The sequence below is a fragment of the Microcebus murinus genome, chromosome 23 (genome assembly GCF_040939455.1).
Source record: "Microcebus murinus isolate Inina chromosome 23, M.murinus_Inina_mat1.0, whole genome shotgun sequence".
Lineage (NCBI taxonomy): Eukaryota > Metazoa > Chordata > Mammalia > Primates > Cheirogaleidae > Microcebus > Microcebus murinus.
This window is the reverse complement of record NC_134126.1, coordinates 19651918-19676874: the sequence shown is the minus strand read 5'-3', so window position 1 is coordinate 19676874 and position 24957 is coordinate 19651918. Positions and strand designations below refer to the sequence as shown.

At 39.0% G+C, this 24957-nt stretch overlaps 1 protein-coding gene across 8 annotated transcripts in view; it reads right to left on the bottom strand.

Moving 5' to 3' along the window:
- Window positions 1–24957, bottom strand: part of ESRRG (estrogen related receptor gamma) — a 594335-nt gene that overhangs the window by 305221 nt on the left and 264157 nt on the right. Inside the window, exons 1-2 of one of the 8 annotated variants that reach the window (XM_012745571.2) lie at window positions 9615–16958; window positions 7936–7964 (exon numbers count right to left, since the gene is read on the bottom strand). The exons of the other annotated variants lie outside the window; for them this stretch is intronic. Of the exons in view, the coding sequence (XP_012601025.1) occupies window positions 7936–7964; window positions 9615–9667 (82 nt within the window). The 5' untranslated portion in view covers window positions 9668–16958. Of the gene's footprint in view, window positions 1–7935; window positions 7965–9614; window positions 16959–24957 lie in introns of those variants that run through there. 8 annotated transcript variants of the gene reach the window in all.

Below are 24957 nucleotides of genomic sequence, written 5' to 3'. Positions count from 1 at the left end.
GGGAACTCTTAGAATCTTTTACGAGCACTGGCAGTGCAAACAGAGCAGCAGCAGGGCGAGTCACCCCTAATCCCACGTTCAGATGACCAGGGCTCAAATTCCTTCCCCAGACTTGCACCAGACCCTTCAAGACATGCACCAATGCCTTTGTGCAAATGGCAGAAACTCCTGACCCTGTTTCCTATGCCATTTCTATTCCTTTTGCTCTTGGCCACCACCTGCGTATCTATGTTCAGAGCACGCGGTGTTAAAAATTAATCTTTCCATGACTATACAGTGGAATGTATGTCAGTGTTCCTATACATTAAATCTCAAAGAAACCATAAAAGTCTGCAAAGAGTCCAGCTGGCAAGATAGTACATAGAAGGAGAAGACGGAATCTTAGAGACAGGCTGGAAATCCTCAAAATGTAATTGATGAAAAGACAGAGTGGTATAAAGAATACAGTGGTCACTGATAAAGGGCAGATTATATATATATATATATGTATCCATGATAAACTATATGATATTTATTTTACATATAAAATCCAAGTATTGCTTTCTGGAAGGTAGGGTTAATTCTTAAACAAAAATGGATATATATATATATATATATAACTATGATATATATATGCATGTGTATATATAACTCTATGATATATGTGTGTGTATATATATATCTCTATGATATATATACATGTATATATGTATATAACTCTATGATATATGTATATGTCATAAACATAGATTAATTTTTTGCTTAAGAATTAGCCCCACTTTCCAAAAAGCAATATATTTAGGAATAGATACATAGAGATGCACAGATAAACTAAAATGTAACCTGCTTTTAATGCACAATCCTGATCAAAACATACAAGATCACTAGGCTCTGTTTTGAGAGGCAAAATCAAAGTCCAGAAACTAAAAGAGAATAAAAATGAGTAAAATATTGGATTACTGGATTTATTAGCACAAATAGAAAGAACTTGAATTCTACAAAGATTTCTTTTTTAAACAGGAGGCTATGGTTGCTCTCGAGGAAGTGTTTGGTATGGGAGAAGATGTAACCTATCAAATAAAATGAGATAATATAAATATTTCATTTAGTCGTTATCATCTCTTTATGATGATGAGAAGACATTATTATCATATTTTTTATTCTAACCCATAAAAAATGGTCAATCTTCCACATTTGTAATGGGCTGCAGCACACTAATCTTAGTTTGGCATAAAGCTCATACAAACCACTCAATATTTTCAATAAAAATGTAATGACTTCTGATTTTAGGGAAAAATAACAATGCTCAAGAAAACATCACTAGTTAACTCTAACTTCTCCTATCGGTCATTTATGTAAGTATGTGCACTTGTAGAAAATAAAATAAACTTTCTGCATATTCATTATGAAGAAAAGGGATGATAATGAGGAGGAGAGACAGCAAATTTCTTTTTGAGGATTAGGCTCCAATTGGTTGAATTTCAACATCAACCTGGCAATTTTACTATTAAGTCAGCAGAAGTGAGTTCTTATACACTATGCCACTTACTACCGAAGAACATCAGGCAAAGGAAAAAGAACACGCTAGAATAAATTGTGCATTATTTCTGGCATTAGTTAAAGGAACAGAGCATTATAAGAAAAAAAAATACAGTACCATTGATTTTTACAGGTGTTTAATACAGATAAGCTGAAAAAAGGGTTTCCATTTTAAGCCTAGTGATGGCTAAAGATGCATTCAAATATGTTCAAAAGCAATCTAAAGTCTTCTAAAATGGTGTTTAACCTATTCAAGCAAAACGTAAATAGTTTTTGTCGTAGTACTGAGGAATGTAGAACAAAAACAGTGCCCAAGGAGCTGACTCCGGCACACATTTGGCCACTGTCAAATCAGGGAGGGTCATTAAAACAGAGGTTCATCCATTACGTGATCACAGGTTAGTTAGAGAAAAACGGTAACAGACCGTCCTTAGAAAGGGAGGAGGCATAATTACCCGGAAATCTCCAAGTCCTACTATTAAGAAAAGATACCAAAAGAAACAATCGAGTTAAAGAGTCAAATATATGCTTACGAGAGTTATCATATAAAGAAAGTAAATCCATGGTTTTTTTAACCTAGTCTGTTTTAAACACAGTTCTTTAAAGTTTACTTCGAAAGAATAGGAAAATTTTTGCTTTTATCTGACAACCCTAAGCAAATACATTTAAATCCTTCACAAAAACCGGATTAAAAAATAAAAGGGTGTGTCTGCATAACCACGCAATGGATAATTTTTCTATTTAACTTATTTTTGGGAGTCCAGTGCCCTCCAATTTCTGCAGAACTGCTTGTTCATACTGTAGATTGCATGATGAACGAGGCAAAAAAGGAGAGCAACCATTTGGACCACACAGACACGGCTTTCATAGATGCTATAAGAAAATGAGAGAGAAGTTTGTTCCTGGCATTCTTCACTCTGTGCTATGTTTTTTTGTCTTCCTCTCTTTAGCATTCACTGTTTCTTTTTTAGACATCAATTTTGATAACACTGGCTCAAAGATTAACCTAATTCCTACAGTTTCCATCTCCTGTACATCTTTTTTATCCACTCCCTGTTTTCCACGACCATAGCTAGCTATTATCTTCTCTTTCCCATTGCCAATGTGGTCATGTTGTTACCATCATATAAGAGGGATCATGGTTGGCCAAAGTTTCTCTGGTCAACTGACCAACAAGCATAAATTTAGTGCCTGCTTTCTTGGCTACATAACAAAGAGGACAGGGCTGATATACATGAGGATAGAAGGGGCTCCGTATACAAAAATATTACCCTCCATACCAAGTATTGGAATAATTGCAAAACATCATGTTAACTGAGAAGAAGGAACATTGTACAGCCAAACTGTTAAGTGCTGTGGACTGTAAGCGGGCAGAGTAACCAGAGTTAAGTTGGATGAAGTTACTGTACAGATGCCCAGTCACTAACAGATCCCGTGAGCTGTGTCGGCTGACTCATGTTCTGGAGTTGCTAGAATAGAAAACCCACGACTTGGATACCATTGCCCATTAAACACATGATCAGCTAAACGTCAGAGCACCCAGAGCAGTAACCTTGCCAAGCCTGGTTAGTGATACTCTGGACACTAAGTGAGGCTCAGCTGTGACCCTGTGTGTGTGTAAGATTTTCCATGGGTGAACTAGCACAGAACTCCCTTGTGTCATAAAGGACATGGAAAGGAAGACTTTGTAATATCAGCAATTTAGTAATATTTTAGAATTTAGTTATACTTGTAATATCATGGAACTTAGTTGTGATGGGCCAGGGGAAAATGCCACAACTCCAAGGATGTCAGGATTTACATTATATAGAGTAACAACTAGGATAGATTTTGACTCAACAAATCTATAGATTTGTGGAATCAAATGGGGTGGCAAGAACACAAGTTTAGAAAGAAGAAAATTAAGGTTCAAATCTTTGCTTGACCAATGTCAAGTGACAACTGGTAAGTCATTTAACTTCTGTTAGCCTTAGGTGGCTTGTCTGTAAATTGGTGACATAGAAAAAAACCTGCCTCGCCCAGGAATGTCCAAGTGAAGCCCTAGCAGGTTGATATGCATGAAAGTGGCCCTAAGTGTGTAAGTGCCACACACACACAATGGCTATTCTCCTTTCCCTAGATTTATACCATAAAGTCCTGCTTACATAGCAGAAAAAAAAAATCATTCATAAACACCCTCACTCCCTTGGGAAGGAATCCTTCCCACTCTTGTGAATTTGAGGAATCGTATCTCAGGTGCATTAACTGGTGTTTATTAATGTATTATGAACCTCTGCTGTGGCATCTGATTCACAATAAAGAGATTAAGCATACTAATTTGTCATTTATTTTCCAATGCCTGCTTTCCTGCCTGCAGCACCACTAATATCCCAGGAGCTCCTCAACCCAATTATTTCCCATTTTGCATTTACTGCTGAAAGTAGTGCTAATGTGCCCAAAAGGCTTTGCTCCTTGGTGATGAGAAGAGAAAAAAAAAAAAAAAAAAAAAGCTCCTGTTCTCCCCACCACAATACTGTTGTCATTTGCTCAGAAGAAACACCCCCGGACCACTGGGCCATATCTAGTAATCAGACCAAATTAGCAGGCTGACTGCGCTGAGGACATGAGCAGCAGACCTGTGCTTATTTCCTATTTATTTTTGGGGGTGGAAGGGAATTCCATCAGTAGAATGAAATTCACAACCTAGAGGGAGCTGAATTCTATGGTGCCTATATACACAACCTGTTTTGTTTGCTTGTTTGGGGAATTGAGTGTCAAAATCACTCGGATAACTGGAGAATTCAACTACTTTTTCTGCACAAAAAATTAATAACCCGTTGTCTAGCCAACTCCAAATATTAACTTGCAAACTAATTTGTGAATATAGACACAACTCATTATTAATAGAAGAGGCATAAAGATGACTCCCTCTCCACGCTTTTCAATCCAGCCTCATTATCAGTTTTTAACCCTGCCATGTAGTATTTCTGCTACCTTCTTCAGTCTTTCACTTTGAAAATGTGTTTTTTGCTTATCCCAGGAGTTTCTGAATTGCTTAAGGCAAAATACTCCAGCGTGCCTTCACAACTATGAACGGTAAACATTTTTCTACCTTTCTCTGCCCAAGGCTCAGAGCCCGTTTAAACATCTGTGGATAGCTTCAGAAGCATATGAGACTCATAGAGTCACCAAACATAATTATTTCAAAAACTTGCCAATTTCACCAACAATGTAAAACTTATCCTTAAAAAAAAAAATCCTATAATTTTATTATGGCTGTGAGAAGAGACTGACCGAAAAGATTGTTATTTATTACAAATATGATCAGCTCCATCTGAGACGTAGCAGATTAAGTTAATCTCCATGAGGCTATTTCTTACCATTATTTTCTTAAATCCTCCCGTTGTTTTAATCAAGAATAGGAATGTTAAGGGCTTGATGCAGGAAAGAAGCATAGATTAGTGGTTAGCATAATAGCATGAAAGCCAGGAAACATGAATCCTGTTCTGGGCCAAGTGGGCTTAGGTGAGCTCATGATTTATATAGCCTTAGTTTCCCCATTTTTAAAACAGGAAGCATTGCAAGGAGAGCTTCCCAATGGTGACAATGCTGAATGCTCACTACGAGCTGTGCCAGACACCAAGCTGAAAGCTTTAAAAGGAGTATTTTTCTATAATATCATCATCTACTTCGAAGTGGATAATATTATTATCCAAATTTTACAAATAAAGTAACTGAGGTGCAGAGACGTTAGGTAATTGGCCCCAGGTCACACAGCTGGGAAACAACTGTAGAGGCTGAGCTCTGACCCCTAGGCGACACTGCCCTCCACTTCGTTGGCCTCAGCATTATCTGGAAGGGCTTTGAGGAATGCCATGTACTACGACGTACCTAATCCAGAAAATTTCCAGAATAGCCGCCCAGATTTTTCCCTTCCCTCTTGGGGCGCTGTGCCACCTGCCTGGGGAAGAGGGCCACCCAGGCTCCGGCCTCCCTAGCTTTGCTGCACCTGGCATTCCCCCTACGAACTGCAGTTGCGACACAGCAGGGCTGTATCTGCCGGCTGAACCCGAGACATTTGCGTTGGGTTCAGCACAGCTGGTGGAGGGAGGCTCAGATTTCCGCTGAACTGAACACAATGAAGCGGCACTGTCACAGTGTCACAGGACCATTACGAAAGCACATGCTCGCCGGCTAATTTTTGTAGCATAAGTGTGTGGACTATTTAAAACTATTCCCTCACCCCCGCCCCAGCTCTTAAACGCCTTCCTAGGAGAAAAGTTCATCCAGGGGTCTATCGGCCATATGCTCTTTGGTGTCCCTTTTTTTCCTGCCTATTAGGGAACACGCACAGAAACCTGCTTCCAGAGGGAAATGCTGGCGGTGGCTGGCAGCGTGTACACCAAAAGGCACACTTGTAAAGTGTAAAGTAGCAATGCTGTGAACTCCTCTGCTCAAACCTGGAGTCTGCAGGAAACAGAACTTGAACTTACACAGATGCTAAAGGGATGCACGCCTCTTTTGCCACTAAGATTCACCATAGGTCATCAGAGCTAACTTGCCAAAATGGGAGCAAAGCTTTAAAAGGTCTTGCCACTTTACATCTTTGCGGGCCTGTATAAAACGTGGTTTTAACATATACCGCATTCATGGGTGTTCATTAGGAACTGTGGTCATTTAATAATAACTCATATCTCAAAATTGTGGACTTAAGAGCTATGAAAAATAGGCCGGGCACGGTGGCTCACGCCTGTAATCCTAGCACTCTGGGAGGCCGAGGCGGGAGGATTGCTCCAGGTCAGGAGTTCGAAACCAGCCTGAGCAAGAGCGAGACCCTGTCTCTACTATAAAATAGAAAGAAATTAATTGGCCAACTAATATATAGAGAAAAATATTAGCCGGGCATGGTGGCACGTGCCTGTGGTCCCAGCTACTCAGGAGGCTGAGGCAGTAGTATTGCCTGAGCCCAGGAGTTTGAGGTTGCTGTGAGCTAGGCTGACGCCACGGCACTCACTCTAGCCTGGGCAACAAAGTGAGACTCTGTCTCAAAAAAAAAAAAAAAAAAAAAAGAGCTATGAAAGATAAGTATGCGAGGTAATGCACAGGTTAACTAGTTCAATTTAACCATTCCACAATGTCTCCATAGTTCAAAACATGTTGCACACAATATATATACATATACAAATTTTTATTTGTCGATTTAAAAAAAAAAAAGAGCTATTGATCTTCACATTCCATGACTTTGGTTAAGGAATGAATAGTAAAATAATACCTTTTGTGCCTAAGCCAAAAATAAATAAGCAGGAAACAAGGAATGCTACAGTAAAAAAAAAAAATCATTTTTTCAGAATTGTCCTATTACTTTAATGTATCTGGAATAAGTTTGCAAATGGTGCACACCTAACTTTCCCGAAATTCAAGGGTTCTTACATGCATTTGCTAGATCAGCCCTTGCAAATTTCAAAGACCTAACTGCGTTAAGAGATGTATGGTATCCACTAACATCTAAGGGGAGGGAAGAGAAAAAAGGAATCATATATATGACTTTTAAGATGTTTTGAAAAACTTCTCCCTATAAAGAAGCCTTCCAAAGAGGGCAACCACTGAAGAGTTGCTAATAAAGAAAAATGTTTTCCCAAAGAAGTCATTAGAGCAATGTGGGGCATCTATCAGGGCTTTGTTATCTTACTCTTGGTTTAGAGAAAACATTCTTGGTCTTTTTATATTAAGATAGTCTCTTCACAAAACACTGCCTTCTTTCAAAAATCACAATCAAATTTAAATAATTTTGTAGGAAAGCATCAAAGAGTGCAAACAGCTGTTATTAAAGAAAAAACAATAAAAAAAAACCCCCCACAGAATCTTTGTGGGTTGATACAGAACAGACTTTCTTAAAAGAGGAAATACTTTGGGAAAATTTTCCCTAAACACACATTCAAATAATGTCTGGAAGCTGTGAAAAGACTCTAGGAAACTAACTCTTCTCCTTCCTACAAATATTGAAAAAACAGCTACAAGATGCAAATGAACTGCTGAACTCAATTCTTGGTCTTAAAAATGCATTTCAATAGAATAGCCAATGTATCATCTAAGTATGAAAAAGACGGACCGTAATAGCATTCTGAAAAGTGAATTAAGAACACATTGTCATCAACTCCAGCAAAGATAATAAATGTAGAAAAGATTAAGAGGCAAGCATATCTTTCGGAATTGTAAAATGGGTTTATAGGTCTTCTAATAACAACTTTTACTCAAACCTTACATAAATAGGCTTAGATGATACAAATATTATGTGGGCTGCGTGGATACTCCCAGGTTCCTAATCATGTTTAGGGATTACTCGACAGAACAGAGACATTTCATTCCTATTGGGCCGAGGGATTACAGCAAAGAAACATCTAATATTCCATTTTTTAATTTCATGCATTTTTTATTTACCTTTAATGATGCTGTATATATTCATCATCCTGAAATATTAAAACAGTATGAAAAAAGTAATAAATTGGTGGAAAATTTAGGGAATAGGAATGCAACAGCACGCAAATCATACACTATCAAGTGCTTGATACACATTTAAAATTACTGCCTACTACGGCAAAGCCAAATTCCTAGCAGATTTCTGAAGCACAAAGTCACAATAAGAAGATCAGCAGAACAGACTGAAATAATAGAATATTCATCCCTCTAATCCATATGCAATTCTTTAGGGCTTTTTTTTTTTAACAATGCATATGAGGTCTGACTGTATTCGGGATTTAAATAAGTTGTCTCCTTCTTGCTCCTCTCTATTTTTATATTAAAAAAAGTATATACAGTTATCATTTCTGCACTGCTGCACCAACAATGACAAGGTTAGCACATTTCCTCACACCTCAAATGAAACAATAGCATTTTAAACAACAAAAGTGTTAAAAGAAATACATTTATTCATCCCGCTAAAACCTCCTGAAACAGCTTTTGGGGAAGAAGAAAAGTTGTCATTCATGGGGGAAACGAAGTGATATGTTTGTCATTTAATTACCAATTAATGGATGGATAGTATTATATAATATTGCCTTTAAATACTGACAAGAGCTAAAGGTTGACATTTTATCTTTGCTTCATTTGCCTTCCCTTGCAGAGAGATGAGACTGCCTATCAGGCATTATTCAATATTGCAGTAAGGAATAGAAAATTGCAGAGGAATAAGACACCATCACCTGGTTTGATATAGACCCTTCTGGAGAACACTAGGAACTCCGGGAAAGGGAAGGGACACACTGGCCACCATGTGCCCAGTTCAACAAGGTGCCTACCATGGTCCTCATCCTCTCAGCCCATGTTCTAATCGCCAAGAGTTAGCAGCTATTTTCCAGCGGATGTGGAGCTTTTAAATCATCTTTCAGTTTGCTTGTATATTCTTATTTCTTTCTTTAATGAGCCCTTATTTTCTTGATTTAAGGAAGAGCACCAACAAAACAGAAATGCTTCCTGTTCTTTAAAGTCTCCTATATAGTCTCTTCTTTAAAAGGCTTTCTCTTCCATTCACCCCAAAAGAATTGATCCCACCTTTGTGCTATTATAAATAGTCAATTTCTTATGGCCCAAATCACATTCCACTTTTGCCTTATAAACATGGCTTTTATAGGACCAAGTCCCTTCAGGACAAAGGCTGGGTCATCTTTTTCACTATTTTCTCTCTGGCAGTTTTCATCCCAGCTCTTTGCAAGTAGTGGGTATTCAGTAATTTTTTGTCATTGTCATTGAATTGACTGAAGCTAGTTAAGCATTTTTATTTTGGTTATCTCACTGTTTTTCAGCTCACTGTTCAAATTAGCCAATTCGACCAGTTGGGGATATGGGTAGTTACCATCAATAATCCTAAGCAGAGAGATATAACACCTTTAAGAAAACAAATTAGAGAGAACCAGCATGTCCTACCACACCTCAAACACTGACCCTAACAAAAAAGAGTACGCAGCTCTGCCGAACAATGAAAACATTCACAGGATACGGAGCAGACACAAACAATAACAATTTTAGAAATAAAAATCCCCATTATTGCCAAGCAATAGACAGACATGTAACAAATTAACGAGTATAGGGTAGAGGAGAGAAGAAAAGAGTTCTTCACTTACTTTCTTCCTTGGGGAGAAAAATATAAAGGATTCTTTACGGGGAGAGATGCCATTACTACATCCAAATTTAGTAAGTATAAAAATATAGCCTGGTAAGATTTTACATGAGAAGAAAAGCTTTAAGGAAGCTCTCCCATTCCACACTACAGCTCTTAAAATCCTTTGCCAACCCCTCTTTGTCATTTGCGTAGCAGTAATGTGTCACCATTTTCTTCTAACACCCACAATGCATTCCAGAGTCAAGATAAGCTGAGAATTCATCCAATTAAAATCCAATTCCTTCTTGAATGTTTTAAGCTTATTCCTTCATTCCCCTTTAAAGACATTAAAGAAACTTGAGGGGAAAAAAAAATATTCAAAATACGCAGTAATGAATGGTAAGAGGAAAAAAGGAGATTACAACTTATTAAAACTAATGTAGATTGTAGGAAAACCCAAACCTAACGTCTTCTTACACTCCCTCTGCCTTATATCACAGCAAACTGCCTTCGGTTCTGATTATCACACAGTGATCCTATCTATAACATGATATCATCTTTTTCTCAGCTCAAATTCCCACACCAGTAAGCCTTTCCACTCTAGGCACTCATTCAAGAATTCAGGAGTGTTCTCAAGTTCTTGTGTGAACCAAGATGTGTCAACTCAGAGCAGGTGGTTCAGCTGCTCTGAGATTCTTTGCTGAGTATATCCAGCTCTTGGCCAAAGCCTCTTACAAACAATACACTGCTTTGCAATTAGCCACCCGCTCTTGCTAGGGTTAATAAATGATGTGATATTTATAACTGTTGACAACAGGTCAAGGCTGTCACATATGATGGGGCAAAGAAAGTGGTAAAAATTTGCTAACCTTTAAGTTCTATGCCAAGCACCAGTCATGACACCTTTCCTATGAAAGCAATTCCTTCCCTTCTCTGCCTGCTCTCTTTTTATGGATTCATGAACTCTGCCTTCCCTGCCTTTGTGGGCTGGTAACATCTGATCAGATTTTTTAAAAATATTTCTAAACATGAATAAACTACATTATGAAGTTTTCAGAGCCTGATTTGGTTTCATGGATTCAAGCTATATGTGTGTTAATTCATAAAAAAAAAAAAAAAAATAGTCTGAGCTACTTAAGAATATATCAGGATTAGGTCAACAGTCATAAAAAAAAATTGGAAGGAGCCATTGGCAACTATGGCCATCGCCTCTCTTATGTCATTTGCTCCCTCCTGGGACAGATGTGTGTTTCACTTTTACCAGCTAATTCAGATTTCCCTCCTTCCAGCCCATACTCTCCCTTTTTTGAAGGTGCTATTTAGTAGGACTTTCTATTTGCAGGGGGATATTCTAAATGTTTTACTCATTCAACTGAATCATCTGGAACTGTGGGCTTTTGTGTGTGTGTGTGGGGGGCTACTTGGTAATGGTCAAAATAAAAAATTTCTTATGATTTAACCTAATCATTATCTCACTTGAGTCTCACGATGATATTTTCTGGGAGATAGTATTATCTCCGTTTTACTGTTACAGTACTGTGTCACACACCTATTCGCAGATAAAAGGTAGGCTTTAAAAACCGGGTCTACATGGATTTAAAGATCAGGCTGCTGTCATCCATGTACTGATGTCCCTGGGTAACTCTCCTTCAGCTGGCTGAGCAGGCTGGGAGTTAGATCTCTGTCACAAACACATCTACCTTTTAAGCCTTTGGAAATTCTGGCATGATAAATCACAGGATCTCAGACTGGGACCATATAACTCTATAAAGATGGAGATGCATTTTTTTTTTTTTAGAGTGGAGATGAAATTATTTGATGGTGAATTTCAATCTATGCATAGTGATGTACTGTGGCCAGCCTGTATGTACATATGCAACTATGCCCGAGGAGCTTTAAAAAGTCACAGTTCTAAAACGAAGAAATAAATACTGATACTGTCTAAAAGTCTGAATGGATGATCAAGTATACAAAATAACTAACACTTAACGGGAACCAATTGTTAACGAACCCAACTAGAATTGTCTCAAGTGTAGAAGGGATGACCAGACAACAAAAGAAAACTCATCTCTTGAAAACAAATAGTGTTATCTAGGTTGTCATTGTGCTTCTTAGCAAAATGCTCACAAATTAATGCATCTGAAGAAAGAAACATGGTCTTACAGTAGTAAATAGTTTTTCCCAGTCCTATCTTAAAGTAGTCACACCCCTTGGTACACACCTGTTGTTGTTTAACCAAGCGAACTAAGCAGGTGTATGAAGGATTGTCTTTAAGTCATCAAGGATTTCTGCTACTCTAGACTCTGCCTGCTTCCGGGTATTGTGGATTATTGGTGTGTTCCTTCATTTGTTTATATAAATGGGCCAATGCCTGTCGAAACACTTCAGAGCACTTAACTAAAGCAAACAAAGCTCTTGAACTTTAAATATCCAACAAGAGGAGCTATTGACAAGTAGGACTTTACTTAGCAAATCTCAATATCATTTGAAACCTTAATACAATCTCCCAGATTTACAAAGAAGCCACACAACCCAGAGGCTTATCTTAATTTAGGTTCCACAGAGAGGGCACTGTCCTGATTTGAGACAAGTTTCACAAAACAACGCTGCCACCTAATAGTTTTGCTTTCTTTCTGTAATTCTTGTTGTTGAGACTGAAGATGAGTCTACCCAATTAAAGGAGGGAAGGAGGGTCTTTGACTTGTATCCTAGCCTTCCAGATTCTTGATTCTCTGCCAAATTGAAAGGTATTTCCAGAGAGAGATCCTGTGGTGAGAATCTAGGTACCCTTAGATTCTGGGTGCCTGGATTTCAGTTCCAGCATTCCCATCATCTGGAAGAATGTGCATACGTTACAAACTCTTCCTGAGACCCAAAGTCTTGAATCTGTACAGGAGGGAGAAGGACTGGATGAAAACACCCCTTTCAACTCAAATAGCAACTCAATTATTCTACTATATAACATACTTACAATTATGAAATAAACTGATTGATTTATATCAGTAACTGGAGAAAAGAGTGCCACAGTATTGTTGCATACAAGGTTATATCAGATACGCCCAGGTAGAAACAATGGATTCTTTGTGTTGTTGCCTTTATGTTTAGAAAGAAACTAACTGCATGCTTCTCTTATGATTTTTTGGAGATATCATATTGATAGTGCAATGGCATGGAGATTCTTGGGGGGGGGTTCACTTTTTATATACCCTTTGGAATTTCATAATCTTACTTTAGTTACTTGGGTATAGAGGAAAAATACAAAAGAAAACTCATTCTTTTAAAAAAATTTAAATCACTTAACCTTACTTTCATTTTCCTTCTAGGCTGACCATTAAGTTGTATTCTAGCTCCTCCCAACTTTTAAGGTTTTCTTATTTGACCATTCTGCTGTTTATCTTCTCATCCAAAGTGTTAGAGCCACCAGGTTTCTGATGGGAATGTAAGGTTTCTTTACAGATTTCAAGGCATGAGACTAAGAGAAATTTCTCAGGGAAATCCCAAAACTTCTACTGGCTACTGGCCTACAACTTTAAAACAGTCCAGAAAGCATTAAAGTAATATTGGCATCTTTTGCTACTGATTGACTGTCCTTCATTACAATGGAAGAGAAGTCTTATTTTGTACACTCTTTCCAAAATGGACATGGCTGGAACTCTATGGGACTTGAGGACAGGCTTCTGACAGCCAAACTTTCCTCTCAATTATCCCTTTTCTGATATAATCACTTGCAATGACAGAGCAAAGTCCAGAGAAGCTGTAAAATGACTTTCTTTCTCCCACATTCCTCAAGGAGGAATTAGGGAGGGACACCCAATGTGACATTAGGGAGGGGCACCCAATGTCTTATCAAGTACCTCATTGTGTTTTAAGTTTTTTTTGTTTTTGTTTTTTAAAAGTCTGTATTAGAGAGAATGTGAGCCACTGGATGATAAAAACCTAGTCTTAGGCACAGATCCTACAAGGTTTAGCTTTTGAAATTCTCTGACATACTAAGTTATAATTGGGTTTTAATGCATAACATGGCTGAGTAATTTAAATGTTTAGAAAAGAAAACAGTCTTTCCTAGAGTTTATGGAGTGGTAAGCCTATTTCTTATAAATGATTAACTGTGAGTCATCCTTTCAAAAACCAGCGTCCATTAGTGTATGTGCTTCACAAGGAAGGCTGAAGGGACACATCAGTTTACCAAACTGGCATCTTCTTATGGCAAACTTGTAGCACATTTTTGTCTGAGAAATGAAGATGAGACATAACAAACCATGAACTATATTGAGTTTGCTGTCTACCTGCCCCACCTTACCAAATAAAGAATAATGTTTTAAAAAATATGGCCACTGTATGTGGTCTTGCTTGAGGGTAGAGAATGTAATGGATCAGGAGGTCCATAGTCTACAGAATGTGTCACAGAAGCATAGAGGGCTGTCCTTGATAACTTGATCCATCTGCTTGCTTCTTCCCAGAGCTTCCCTTTGCCATCAGGTTCTGAACCACAACACAAATATCATGATGGTCATGGTGAGTCCCCGTCCTTCTTCATGATAAAGTATGCAAGAAATGCAGGCGTCATGACCTCTACGTGTAAGTTCTGAAAGCTTCTGGATCCAGGCACAAGTCCTTCCTCCACATCCTCCTGCCCCTTAAGGCAAGGTTTGAATGGGGACATCATTGGCCTGCACCTCAGAAGAACTGTACTTGGGACTGCACTCTGTCACTTACAGGTCATACAGCTGAATATTGCTTAAATGTTGTCATCATAGAAAGAGAACAGTAAAATGTGGATAATAATACCCACCTTGGGTTGTTAGAAGCATCCACGGCATACAGCAGGCAAAGATAAGAAGCTTTACAAATGCAATGTTTCCTCATACGGGAAAGCAGACTTTTGGATTTGTTGGCAACATTTCAGAGGCTAAGAGAAGGAATGATAATCTGAGATGGTGGGTTTTAAGTCATACATAAGTTAATATAACTTAAATGGCAGAGAAATCAGACAGAAATAAGTTTACAGATGCATGAGGCAAAAAGTTTGGTTTCTACTGATGCTGGAAGTGTACGTAGTGTTTAGCTGGGCAGCCTTGGGCTGTAAACCAGTTGAGGTTGCTTATATTCTACAAGACTTTTTAAAATTGAGGACTTAAGATAATATAACTCCTTGGCTTCAGCATCCTAACAAGGTCCTTCTGGAAATGAAATGATAGGGGATCCCTAACCCAGCAGTACTGAAAGGTACATAATTATATGCAGATGAGCCTCCTATCACTATTTCCCCAAATTTGAACTATTCATAAATCCATTAGCTCTTCAGTGGCAAAAACTTCCCAACTAATGAAGTCAACCTATTGTCTGAGGTGAAGGGTCAATTTTGTAAGCGTCTAGTTGGGAGTATAAAATCCCACTCAGATTGCTTATATTTTCCTTGCTAACAAGACCAGGGGAGCAGCAGCAAAATTTATCTAAAATTCTAGGTGCTGAGATGTAAAGGAAGGGCAGGTAGAGTGACTTTGAATTTAAAGTAAGTTCTAATGATAAAGTGTTCAAGTCACCATGATCCAAATTGTTTAAGGAAAACACCCCCTTTCACCCCAGTGGAGACATACAGACGGTACACAATCAGTATGTCAATGCACATTGGCTAAAGGTACCATTCTAATATGATACATTTATCTGGACAGGTAAACAAATGGCACGATGAATGGTAGTATCAGGATCAAACGTACTGGGTGGCGTAACAAGAGCTGGTGCACCTATCGACCTTGAGTTTTGAGTGCCAACTGTGTGCTCTGGGCTCACAGAGTACCTGGCACCGTTTACAACCTGACTCAGAAGTCAAGATAGGTGATAAGCAGAGGTTAGGGACAATAATACTATTGTATTGTACAATAATACTATTGTAAACATTCCACAGTTTATAAAACATTTCCCAATTTAATTTCATCCCTACACTAATAAGCCTCCGAGATGGATATTATTGACTCCATTTTACAGATAAGGACACCGAAGGTAAGAGACTTAAGCTTTCTGAGTCCAAAGGTCTTGCTCTTAATTTTAGGCCATAGCTTCATACATTCCAACTTCGGATCGGATCCCAGAATCTTAGCAGAATGACATTATCATTGCTCTGGTCTTGGTTCAGAAAGGAATCTGAAGTTGCTCCTTCCTATATTTCTATACTTTGGTTCTAGAAGGGCTTGGAAAGCTCTGCAATGATCAATTGACCATGTGAAGTGACCCTCGGTTTCTACAATTTTCATGAGGGCACTTTAAACTCTTCTCTCTCTCTCACGTGTATCAGAAGTGGGGTGATTCCTGCTGTTCATCACAGATATTGACATTGAAGCATTGATTGCTTCAAAATGGAAAGAAACACACAGCTCAAATCTACAGATTATGATCATAGAAAAAAAGTCTGAAAGAATTATTTATACTTAAGGTCAACAGTAGCTTTCTGTGTATAATGGAATGAGGAGTGATTTTCATTTCCTTCTTCAGCCCTGTCTTAAAAATATTTTATAATAGACATGCATCATTTTCTCACTAAAGGAGTTATATTAAAAACAAAATAGTGATTTCTTTTTTCTGATTATTTTAGTTAAAAAAGATGTCTTTAAAATGTTCTCTCTTATTGCACCAGGACACTCACCTTATTCTGCCCTGGTTTTCAAAACTTACTCAAATGTGATCTATAGTTACATTGTATCTATCTGTTGCCCTCTGGTTTCTTTTATTTTTTTAAATTTATTTTTATTTCAGGATATTATGAGGGTACAAACATTTTGGCTACATTTCATGACTTTGCCTGGTTTCTTTTCTGATCACTAGCACCTGACAATAACTGCAAAGACAGCTGAGATGAAGTCCTAGCTTTGTCCTTCCCTAACTGCATGACCTGGAGTAATGTAGCTTCTCCATTTCTTTGCCTATAAAACAGGAATAATAATATCCATCTCCCCGCACTGAGGTATATTCCTTAAATGTATAAATTAATGAAAGGGTATACAACTGTGCACACAGCATCAAACAGGATGTGTGAAGAACACGAAAGGTAAAGACCGGCTCACTCACAATCAAGCAGGACCTAATAGATCCTCATAAATAACCACAACACAAGTCAAATCCTAAGGGCCACTGAGAAGGGTAAGGACAATTCCATATAGAATCAGAATCAAGGAAGACTTCATGGATAAGGTGGCATTTGAATTAGGGTCTTTCAAGATTGAGTAGAATTGCATAGGCTGGAAATTGGAGGCACGCATTTAAGAAACAGTATGAAACTTTCAAATTTTCTTTATATCTCTATCTCTTTTTTCTTGGTGGATTTTATTTATTTATTTTAGCATATTATGGGGGTACAAATGTTAAGGTTATGTATATTGCCTTTGCCCCCCCCCAAGTCAGAGCTTCAAGCGTGTCCATCCCCCAGATGGTGCACATCGCATTCATTATGTATGTATATACACATCCCCTCCCTCCCCCTCCCACCTGCCTGACACCTGATAAATGTTATTCCTGTATGTCCACTTAGGTGTTGATCAGCAAGACCAATTTGCTGGTGAGTGTATTTGGGGCTTATCTTTCCATTCTTGGGATACTACATCTCTACCTCTTACTATGGCACCTACACAAAACATTGTCCACTGTTTCATTATTCATTATTCTCTGCTTAAAGTATAACTCTTTGCTGGCTGAAGCTAGCAGTCACTGAACATTTCTTTTATGTCCATGAAATAGCCAGAGCTTATCTTTGGGAGCTGATTCCCAGAGGGAGGAGGGTTGGTCTGGAGCCTGGGACCTTCACAGCCCTCTTAGCTGTGACGGAAATGGATTCCTGGGATACTTGGCAGGTCCTGTTATAGAGCCAAATTTGCATACATATTCTGCAAATTTAAGGATTGAAAGCAAGTTGTGTTTTTGTTTGGTTCATTTGAGTTTAAAACTCTAGAAATACCTTAATGTATGGACTTAGTTTGCTTGGTTGGTTAGTTGTTTCCAACCAAGTTGGAAATAGTTTGGTTAAGCTATAAGGCTGGTGTTGAGGCTGGCTTGGGGAGGCCCCCAATTGTCATGCTTTGGAGTTATTCCCTGTGCTACAATGAGGGTCAGGGTGTATTGAATATCAAAGCTTAGGTGGAACCATGGGTTTCCTACTCCTTACTTGCAGAACAAACATGGGGACAGCATCGGCCAATAGTTGGTTGGTTACTTGTTCCTACCCCCCAGAAAAAACACTTCCTTCACTTCCATGTCTGCCAAGTGGACATGCTAACAGTACTTGTATCAGAGGGTTATTATTAAAAGTACATAGCAATAGTAAGAGCTTTATAAATGTTTAAACCAAGGAAAATCAAAATCATATTTATCAGAATACACACACACATACACACTTCCCCCAAATCATTTCCTTACTATTTGAGAGATTGCTTGTCATCTCTACAAGTATTGGCATTTGTAATTTCTACGAGTAGAAAATGCGGGCACAATGCATGAACCCAAAGGGACAACTGGTCATAAAAAAGTTAGGCTTTTAATTTTTTCATGCTTAATTAATGGACGAAACCAAAGGCTATATTTCATGACTGTGTTTTCAGTGATGCTGGAACCTATATGTAAAGAATGATGTCCTCTTGCCAGTGGCTTATCTTTTACCCTCTCTCTTTTATTAACTCGCCATCCTAGTCTACATTGTATTTATAATACTTGATCGTGGTACACATCTCAGCGACCATTTTTCAACCCACTGGTGTCTCAACGCCCCATGGTAATATATACGCTACATTAAGGATCATCCTACCAATATGCACACAGAAAAGGGGCTCAAGTCGTCGTTAAAGAATTGCAAAACAACAGGATATAAGTATATATGTATATACTTAAGTGATACTTCTTTTACTCTTTTATTTAAGATTGAGTTTTCTCATTAAACACAAATCATATTGTAAAATTCCATTTATAACCAACAGCCCTTTTGTTTTGTTCACCTGTGACATTTATCCTTTCTCCAACACTGTAACCATCACCTGAAGAACACCAGAGCTCCTGGAATGTGCCTGTGAGCACACACAAGGAGAAAGTTCTGAGGACAAGAGGGGTAAGCCCACTGTCACCTCACCATCATCATCGCCGTCATTATTACAGGATCATTCGCTGGCCACTGCTTAGACACTGCGATAAATTCTTCATCTCACATCTTTCCCTAGAAGGTAGGTACCAGTCTTCCCATTTTACTGATGGGGAAAATGAGGCCTAACAAGGTTAAGGTACATGTTTAATAAGCCTGTCGCTAATAAGCGCAGAAGCTAAGATTTCCACCCAGACCTGCCTCACTTCAAATGCCAGGTTCTTAACCACTCCACTTCACTGCCTTGTCACCTTAGAAGGGAATTTCTGCAATTAAGTAGTGTCTAAAATATTAACAGCAGACTCGATAATGCACAAATTGTGGCATCAATAAAGCCATAAACCAAGCCATGTTTGGAAACAAAAGCTTCAATGTGCTAACAACAAACACAACCCCCCACACTCTACTACTGCTACTACTACTACACACACACACACACACACACACACACACACACACACACACAGAGGAATTTTATTAACATCTTCTCCCTGCTGAAACTTTTAATGCAGCACTACAATGCATTCATTGCAAGGTGCCATTAGGGCCGGGCCTCACTTCAAGTGTTACCAATTCCTGGACAGATTAGAGGGCACATTAATAACGTAGTTAATATGAAGTGTTTAGCGTCCCCCCCCCCCCATCGGTGACAAATACGACTCAGCCAAATTTCCTGACCACTGAGGCCACGGAGGAACAATTTGGTAGATTTCATCAACAGTTCTAATTATGTTCCTGTCAAGTCGAGAACGAAGTAATCCATAACTGGGGGGTGCTCGGAGACAGTGGCACACAAGAGTAATTTATGCCCAAGACACGGGGTCCTTTCTGTAGTTAGTGTGCACAGCGCCTGACTAACAAGTGGGTTCAAAAAGGAATTTATTAGGGGAAAACGCAGCCCTCTCGGTTGGAGAGGCTTGTCAGGTGTAAGCTTAGGAGGAGTTACGAGGTAATGACTTCTAGGAAGTCGTGTTTATACAAGCATCAGAAGTCCAGGGCTCTCTGCAGCCCCTCGAACTGTAGGTTGTAAGATCTCCGCTCCAAGCCTCTCTCAGACTTTTTTTTTCCCAACTGCTAGATTTGAGCCACCTCTCCTGAGAGTGTCTGTGGGCAGACTTGCAAGTGTGACAGGAGGGAGGATGAACGGAATGTGCCAATGAGGAGTCAACTCATGAAATAGATTTTTTTTTTTTTTTTACAAAATAACAGTTCAATCCTTGGATAGTGTTCTCATCAAGAGATACAAGGATATTGTTAGAAGGGAAAAAAAGGACTCTTTTATGAAGCTATAAATAATGTGCTAATGGAATGTGCAAAGGAATTGTTAGGGACGGTAAACTGAAATGTCATAATAGCCCCCAACCCTGTGCACGCTGCTCTCACCTCTGACAACTGAACTATGAGACAGACAATTGGAAAAGAGTGGGGGGAGGAGAGGAAGGAGAAGGGGAAGGGGGAGGCAGTTGGGGGAGGGAACACATCGTGCAATTTTGAATGATTTTCCACTGAGATCTATGTTGGGATGCAGCTCCTGTTCTCTCCAACAGGGTAATTTTATACATGGCATTCTTATTAAATATTTCAAAGGCAGGGAGAGGAAGGATGAGGAGGAGTTATGTGTCTGGTGCATTTTTTTTTTTTTTTTTTGAAGAGTTAAAGCTGGTGATTTTAGCAGTTGCTTGGTTATTATTATTGCGATCGGTTGTTAATTAAAATAAAATGAAGCTTTTTAAAACTTCAACACCTTATTGCAAATTATGCAAAAAACAGGACTAATTGCATTATTAGCAAAAATTACATTTAAAAATAGCTTCACACAGAGAACTAAAATTATCTCATCTAAACTCAACTTTTAGCAAATGAACCCTGAGGAGAGGAAGCTCTGGGGAAAACAAGGTTTATTCTGCCTCACATTCAACAGGGGAAGGAGAGAGAGAGAGGAGAGAGGAGAGAGGAGAGAGGAGAGAGGAGAGAGGAGAGAGGAGAGAGGAGAGAGGAGAGAGGAGAGAGGAGAGAGGAGAGAGGAGAGAGGAGAGAGGAGAGAGAGAGAGAGAGAGAGAGAGAGAGAGAGAGAGAGAGAGAGAGAGAGAGAGAGAGAGAGAGAGAGAGAGAGAGGAAAGGGAGAAAGAGGGAGGAAGGCGAGAGAGATTACCAAATAATAATAGAAATAGTGAATAAATTTGCTACTACTTAAGTTAAACTATTAGATAACAAATTTAGATAATTCTCGCCCAGTACAACATGATATGTATTTGGATAAAGTCAATTCCTGACCACCTACAAATCATTTTCCAGACAATGAAGTGATAAAAATCAGGACTCATTATTCCTAAGGCCTTTTTTTTGGTCTTTAAATGCAGGCCTGGTCAGAGATGGGGTAGAAATGAGGCCTAAGAATAATGAGAAAGATGTTGGCTATTCACTGGGCACTTACCTGTGGGAAAAAAATATATATTTTTAAAAAGAAGACTAATATCCATTGTTCTTTTTTCACCCAAAATGCTTCTACACTTCGCCTGGGTGAACAGCCGAGAGCTGTATCTGCAAATGGTTCTTCGTGCTTTATTTTGCTACAGAGAGACTTCGGGGTACCCACCATTCCCTTTGGGTGCTCACACGCTGTACAAATGGTGGTACGTTAATGCAATACAAGAATGCACATTTGTCTCTATAAGTAAGCACCACATAATTGCTTATCTGGTATCATTATGCCAAATTTCATATTATTTGTTTGACTTTTTTCCCCTTCACTCTATCCCCTTATTTTTTTGAGACACAGTCTCGCTTTGTTGCCCAGGCTAGAGTGAGTGCTGTGGTGTCAGCCTAGCTCACAGCAACCTCAAACTCCTGGGCTCAAGCGATCCTCCTGCCTCAGCCTCCCGAGTAGCTGGGACTACAGGCATGCACCACCATGCCCAGCTAATTTTTTCTATACATATTAGTTGGCCAATTAATTTCTTTCTATTTTATAGTAGAGACGGGGTCTTGCTCTTGCTTAGGCTGGTTTCAAACTCCTGACCTCGAGCAATCTGCCCACCTCGGCCTCCCAGAGTGCTAGGATTACAGGTGTCAGTCACCGTGCCCAGCCTCTACCCCCTTATTTTTAAGTCTACCACCATCTCTACTCAGGAACAGCTGTTGTTTTAGCGAAAAGTAAAACATCACACAGACAAAAGAACAATTATAATATATGTTTCAGGGAATTCCTTGCTCAACATTGACCGAAGCTGCTAAGCTGAACGGAAAGTTCCTTCTGGCTATTAGTTTTGGCTGGGTTTCTCCTGTCGGCGGAAAACACTGGCATTATTCTCCTAATCCAGGAGAGAGAGAGACAGGTTACCTCCTGAAATGTCATCCTGCCTCAGGGTCATGTTGTATAACCCTTTATATAAACAGCTACTGCCTGGGGAGCATCTTATCTTGGACAACTCTGGAAATGAAAGCTTGCAAGCTAATTTGGCAAAATGGCCATATTAGTTAATAGAGTCCACTGGCCCATCCGATGGAGCACCCCGACACCCCAAAGTCTTGGGCAAGACAAGGAGGCTACCTTATTTCATTATGCTTTTTTTCAAATTCCTCCACTGCTGTCATACTTTCTAATTTAATTTTTATTTTTCTTCCCCTGTAGAACATCCACCAACACAGGGAATAACAGTAGTATTGAACATCTGAAAGGCAATAGCTACACTAACACCCACAGTTCGGGCAGAGTCACTGTGTTCATGATTCTTCACTACTTTGCTCTGAAGCCCTAGAATTGATTAGCCCAAATCTCTTCACTTACCTCATAGGATGCCTTGCACATTGCAAGCGCTCAAAAAAATTTACCTGTGGATTGACCTTTTGCAGGGAAAATTGCATATTTTATATATATAAAAAAAGCCACACAAATGTTACACTTCAAATGTTATAAAAGAATCATTGTACCACACAGTATTTTGAAAATGTGTAATTTAGATATAACGTATAAGGTGAGGAAATCCATTTAGTCATGAGAATTCAATTCTAAAATGTATAGCATTTGATATCTGGTTCCAAGGCTGTGTGTATTGTTACTAGCCTTAGCTACAATTTCCTAGGCAGTCTATCTGTTCTAATAATAATTACAAGATATCTGCTTCTAGATTTGTAGGCTTTATGGGATGTTGATGCCTTACTGCTTCTAGGTATTTTGGTCATTCTTCAAAATCTGGACTCATTGTTTCTGTGACAAATTTGACACACAAAATTAGCCAATTAGTACCCTCATTTGTTGTTCTTTTTTTACTTCTCTTTTAAAGAAGCAGCCAGTAGACACTGCTTAAGGCTAAATTTAGGGGACAGAAAGATCATCTGTCTAAATCAAGGTGGTTAATCCAATTACCAAATTTCTTTCAGTATAGCTGCCTTCAGGCTACTGTATATCATTGTTCATCTAAAAAGTGTTCTTCAGAGACTTTGCAGGGGAAAACCTGCCAGCACTATGCTACCCATGCAATGCTCTATACAACAAGCAAGTGGCAATAAAACAATATAGATAGCACATGTGTTGAGGCTGGCTTGGGGAGGGCCCCAACTGTCATGCTTTGGAGTTATTCCCTGTGCTGCAATGAGGGTCAGAGTGTACTGAACATCAAAGCTTAGGTGGGACCATGGGTTTCCTACTCCTAATTTGCAGAATAAACATGGGGACAAGCACTGGCCAATGAACAGCACTGCAAGGAGGATGAAGTAAAATATTGCACAGTTCACAAATCTTGCAAGCTGTAAAAGAGAATGAGAAAGAGGTAGAGTCAAAGATGACTTGGAGATTTTTTTTTTTTTTAGAGTGGATGAATGTTGGATGAATGTTGGGCTGTTAACAAAGTCATAGAGAGAAGGTGTTAACTTGGAAGGGAAGATAAGAAAAATGGCTTGAAAAATGGGTATGTTGAGCTTCAGGCAGCATATCCAGGTGGCTTTGACGGGCATTTTGAAGTGTGATTGGAAATTAGTGGGGAGGTCAAGACTGAAATGTACAACGGGGTATTATAGGCAGAGACATAAGCTCTGAAACCTTGCTCATGGAAGAATGACGACAACAGATGCTAGCAATTAGGAAGCAAAATGTTGTCTAAGAAATAGGGAGGAAGTCAGGCATGCACAGAGGCATGAAAGCTGGGGAACAAGAGTGTCAGTAAGGAAAGGGCCATTAAGTACAGCAGAGAGCACTGGGGAAAGATCAATGGTTTTGGAGACTGGAAGGTCCCTGGGGACCTGAAGTACAGCGGAGAGGCAGGCACCAGATCACAACGGGTTAAGGAGTATTCTGAGATGACTACCTGGAGATCAGGTGCAGGAAACATTTTCATGATAAAATTGATGCTGAAGGAATGACAGCAGCAAAGGAAGGCAGCTGTCTGAGCAGTAACCAAAGTATAGGGAAAGTTTTTTTTTCTTCTTCTTCTCTTTGTCTTTGGAATTAGAGGAATTCAGCATGTAAATGGGAGACTAAATGATAGAGCTGAAATTTAGATAAGCAGGAAGGGTTGGGCTCAGCTTTGGAAAGGGAGGGGCATTCCACCCGGCTTAGGAGAGCACAGGAGATGCCTAAAGCTGTGTTCAACTTGACAATGGAAAAAAAATATGGCAAGATGAAGTGACAACTTCCAGTCTCTTAAAAGAATTAACAAGCTCCCAGTAACAGGAGTCATGTGAAACAGCAGAGCAAGGCTCAACAAAATATAAGGCTGTAATATTTATATTACAACATTTAATGAGGAAACTTAGCTCAAGTGATTTTTTAATGTCTTGCAAACAAAACTGCTTGATTTATTGAAGTTCCCACATTTTATCCTATTGTTCTGGAATCATGTGGACCCAGCTCAATAGAGTCACACTGTCACATTAAAGCAGGGTTTTAAAAAAAGTACATGCTTCATTATGTATTTACCTTTCAAGCAAGTGAAATATTTTAGGAGCTCTAGGTCCTGCTTATACTAGGTGAGGAAAGCAGCGAATGCTGCTGTTTTAACAAAAATCAGGAAGGATAAATTAGAAATATATCTTTTAATCATTAGACTGATTTTCAAACCTAACAAAAATAACAAAAGTAGGTTTTGGATGATATAAAGACCCAACTCAGACATATTAACAGCAAAGTTTTGGAAACAAAAAGAACTATCTTAACCTCTCGTTTCCTTTTATACCTGCAAGTTGCACATGGCGAGAATCAGTCTGTTAGTGAATCTCCCCAAAGTAAACTTCAGGACAGGAAGAATAAAATGAA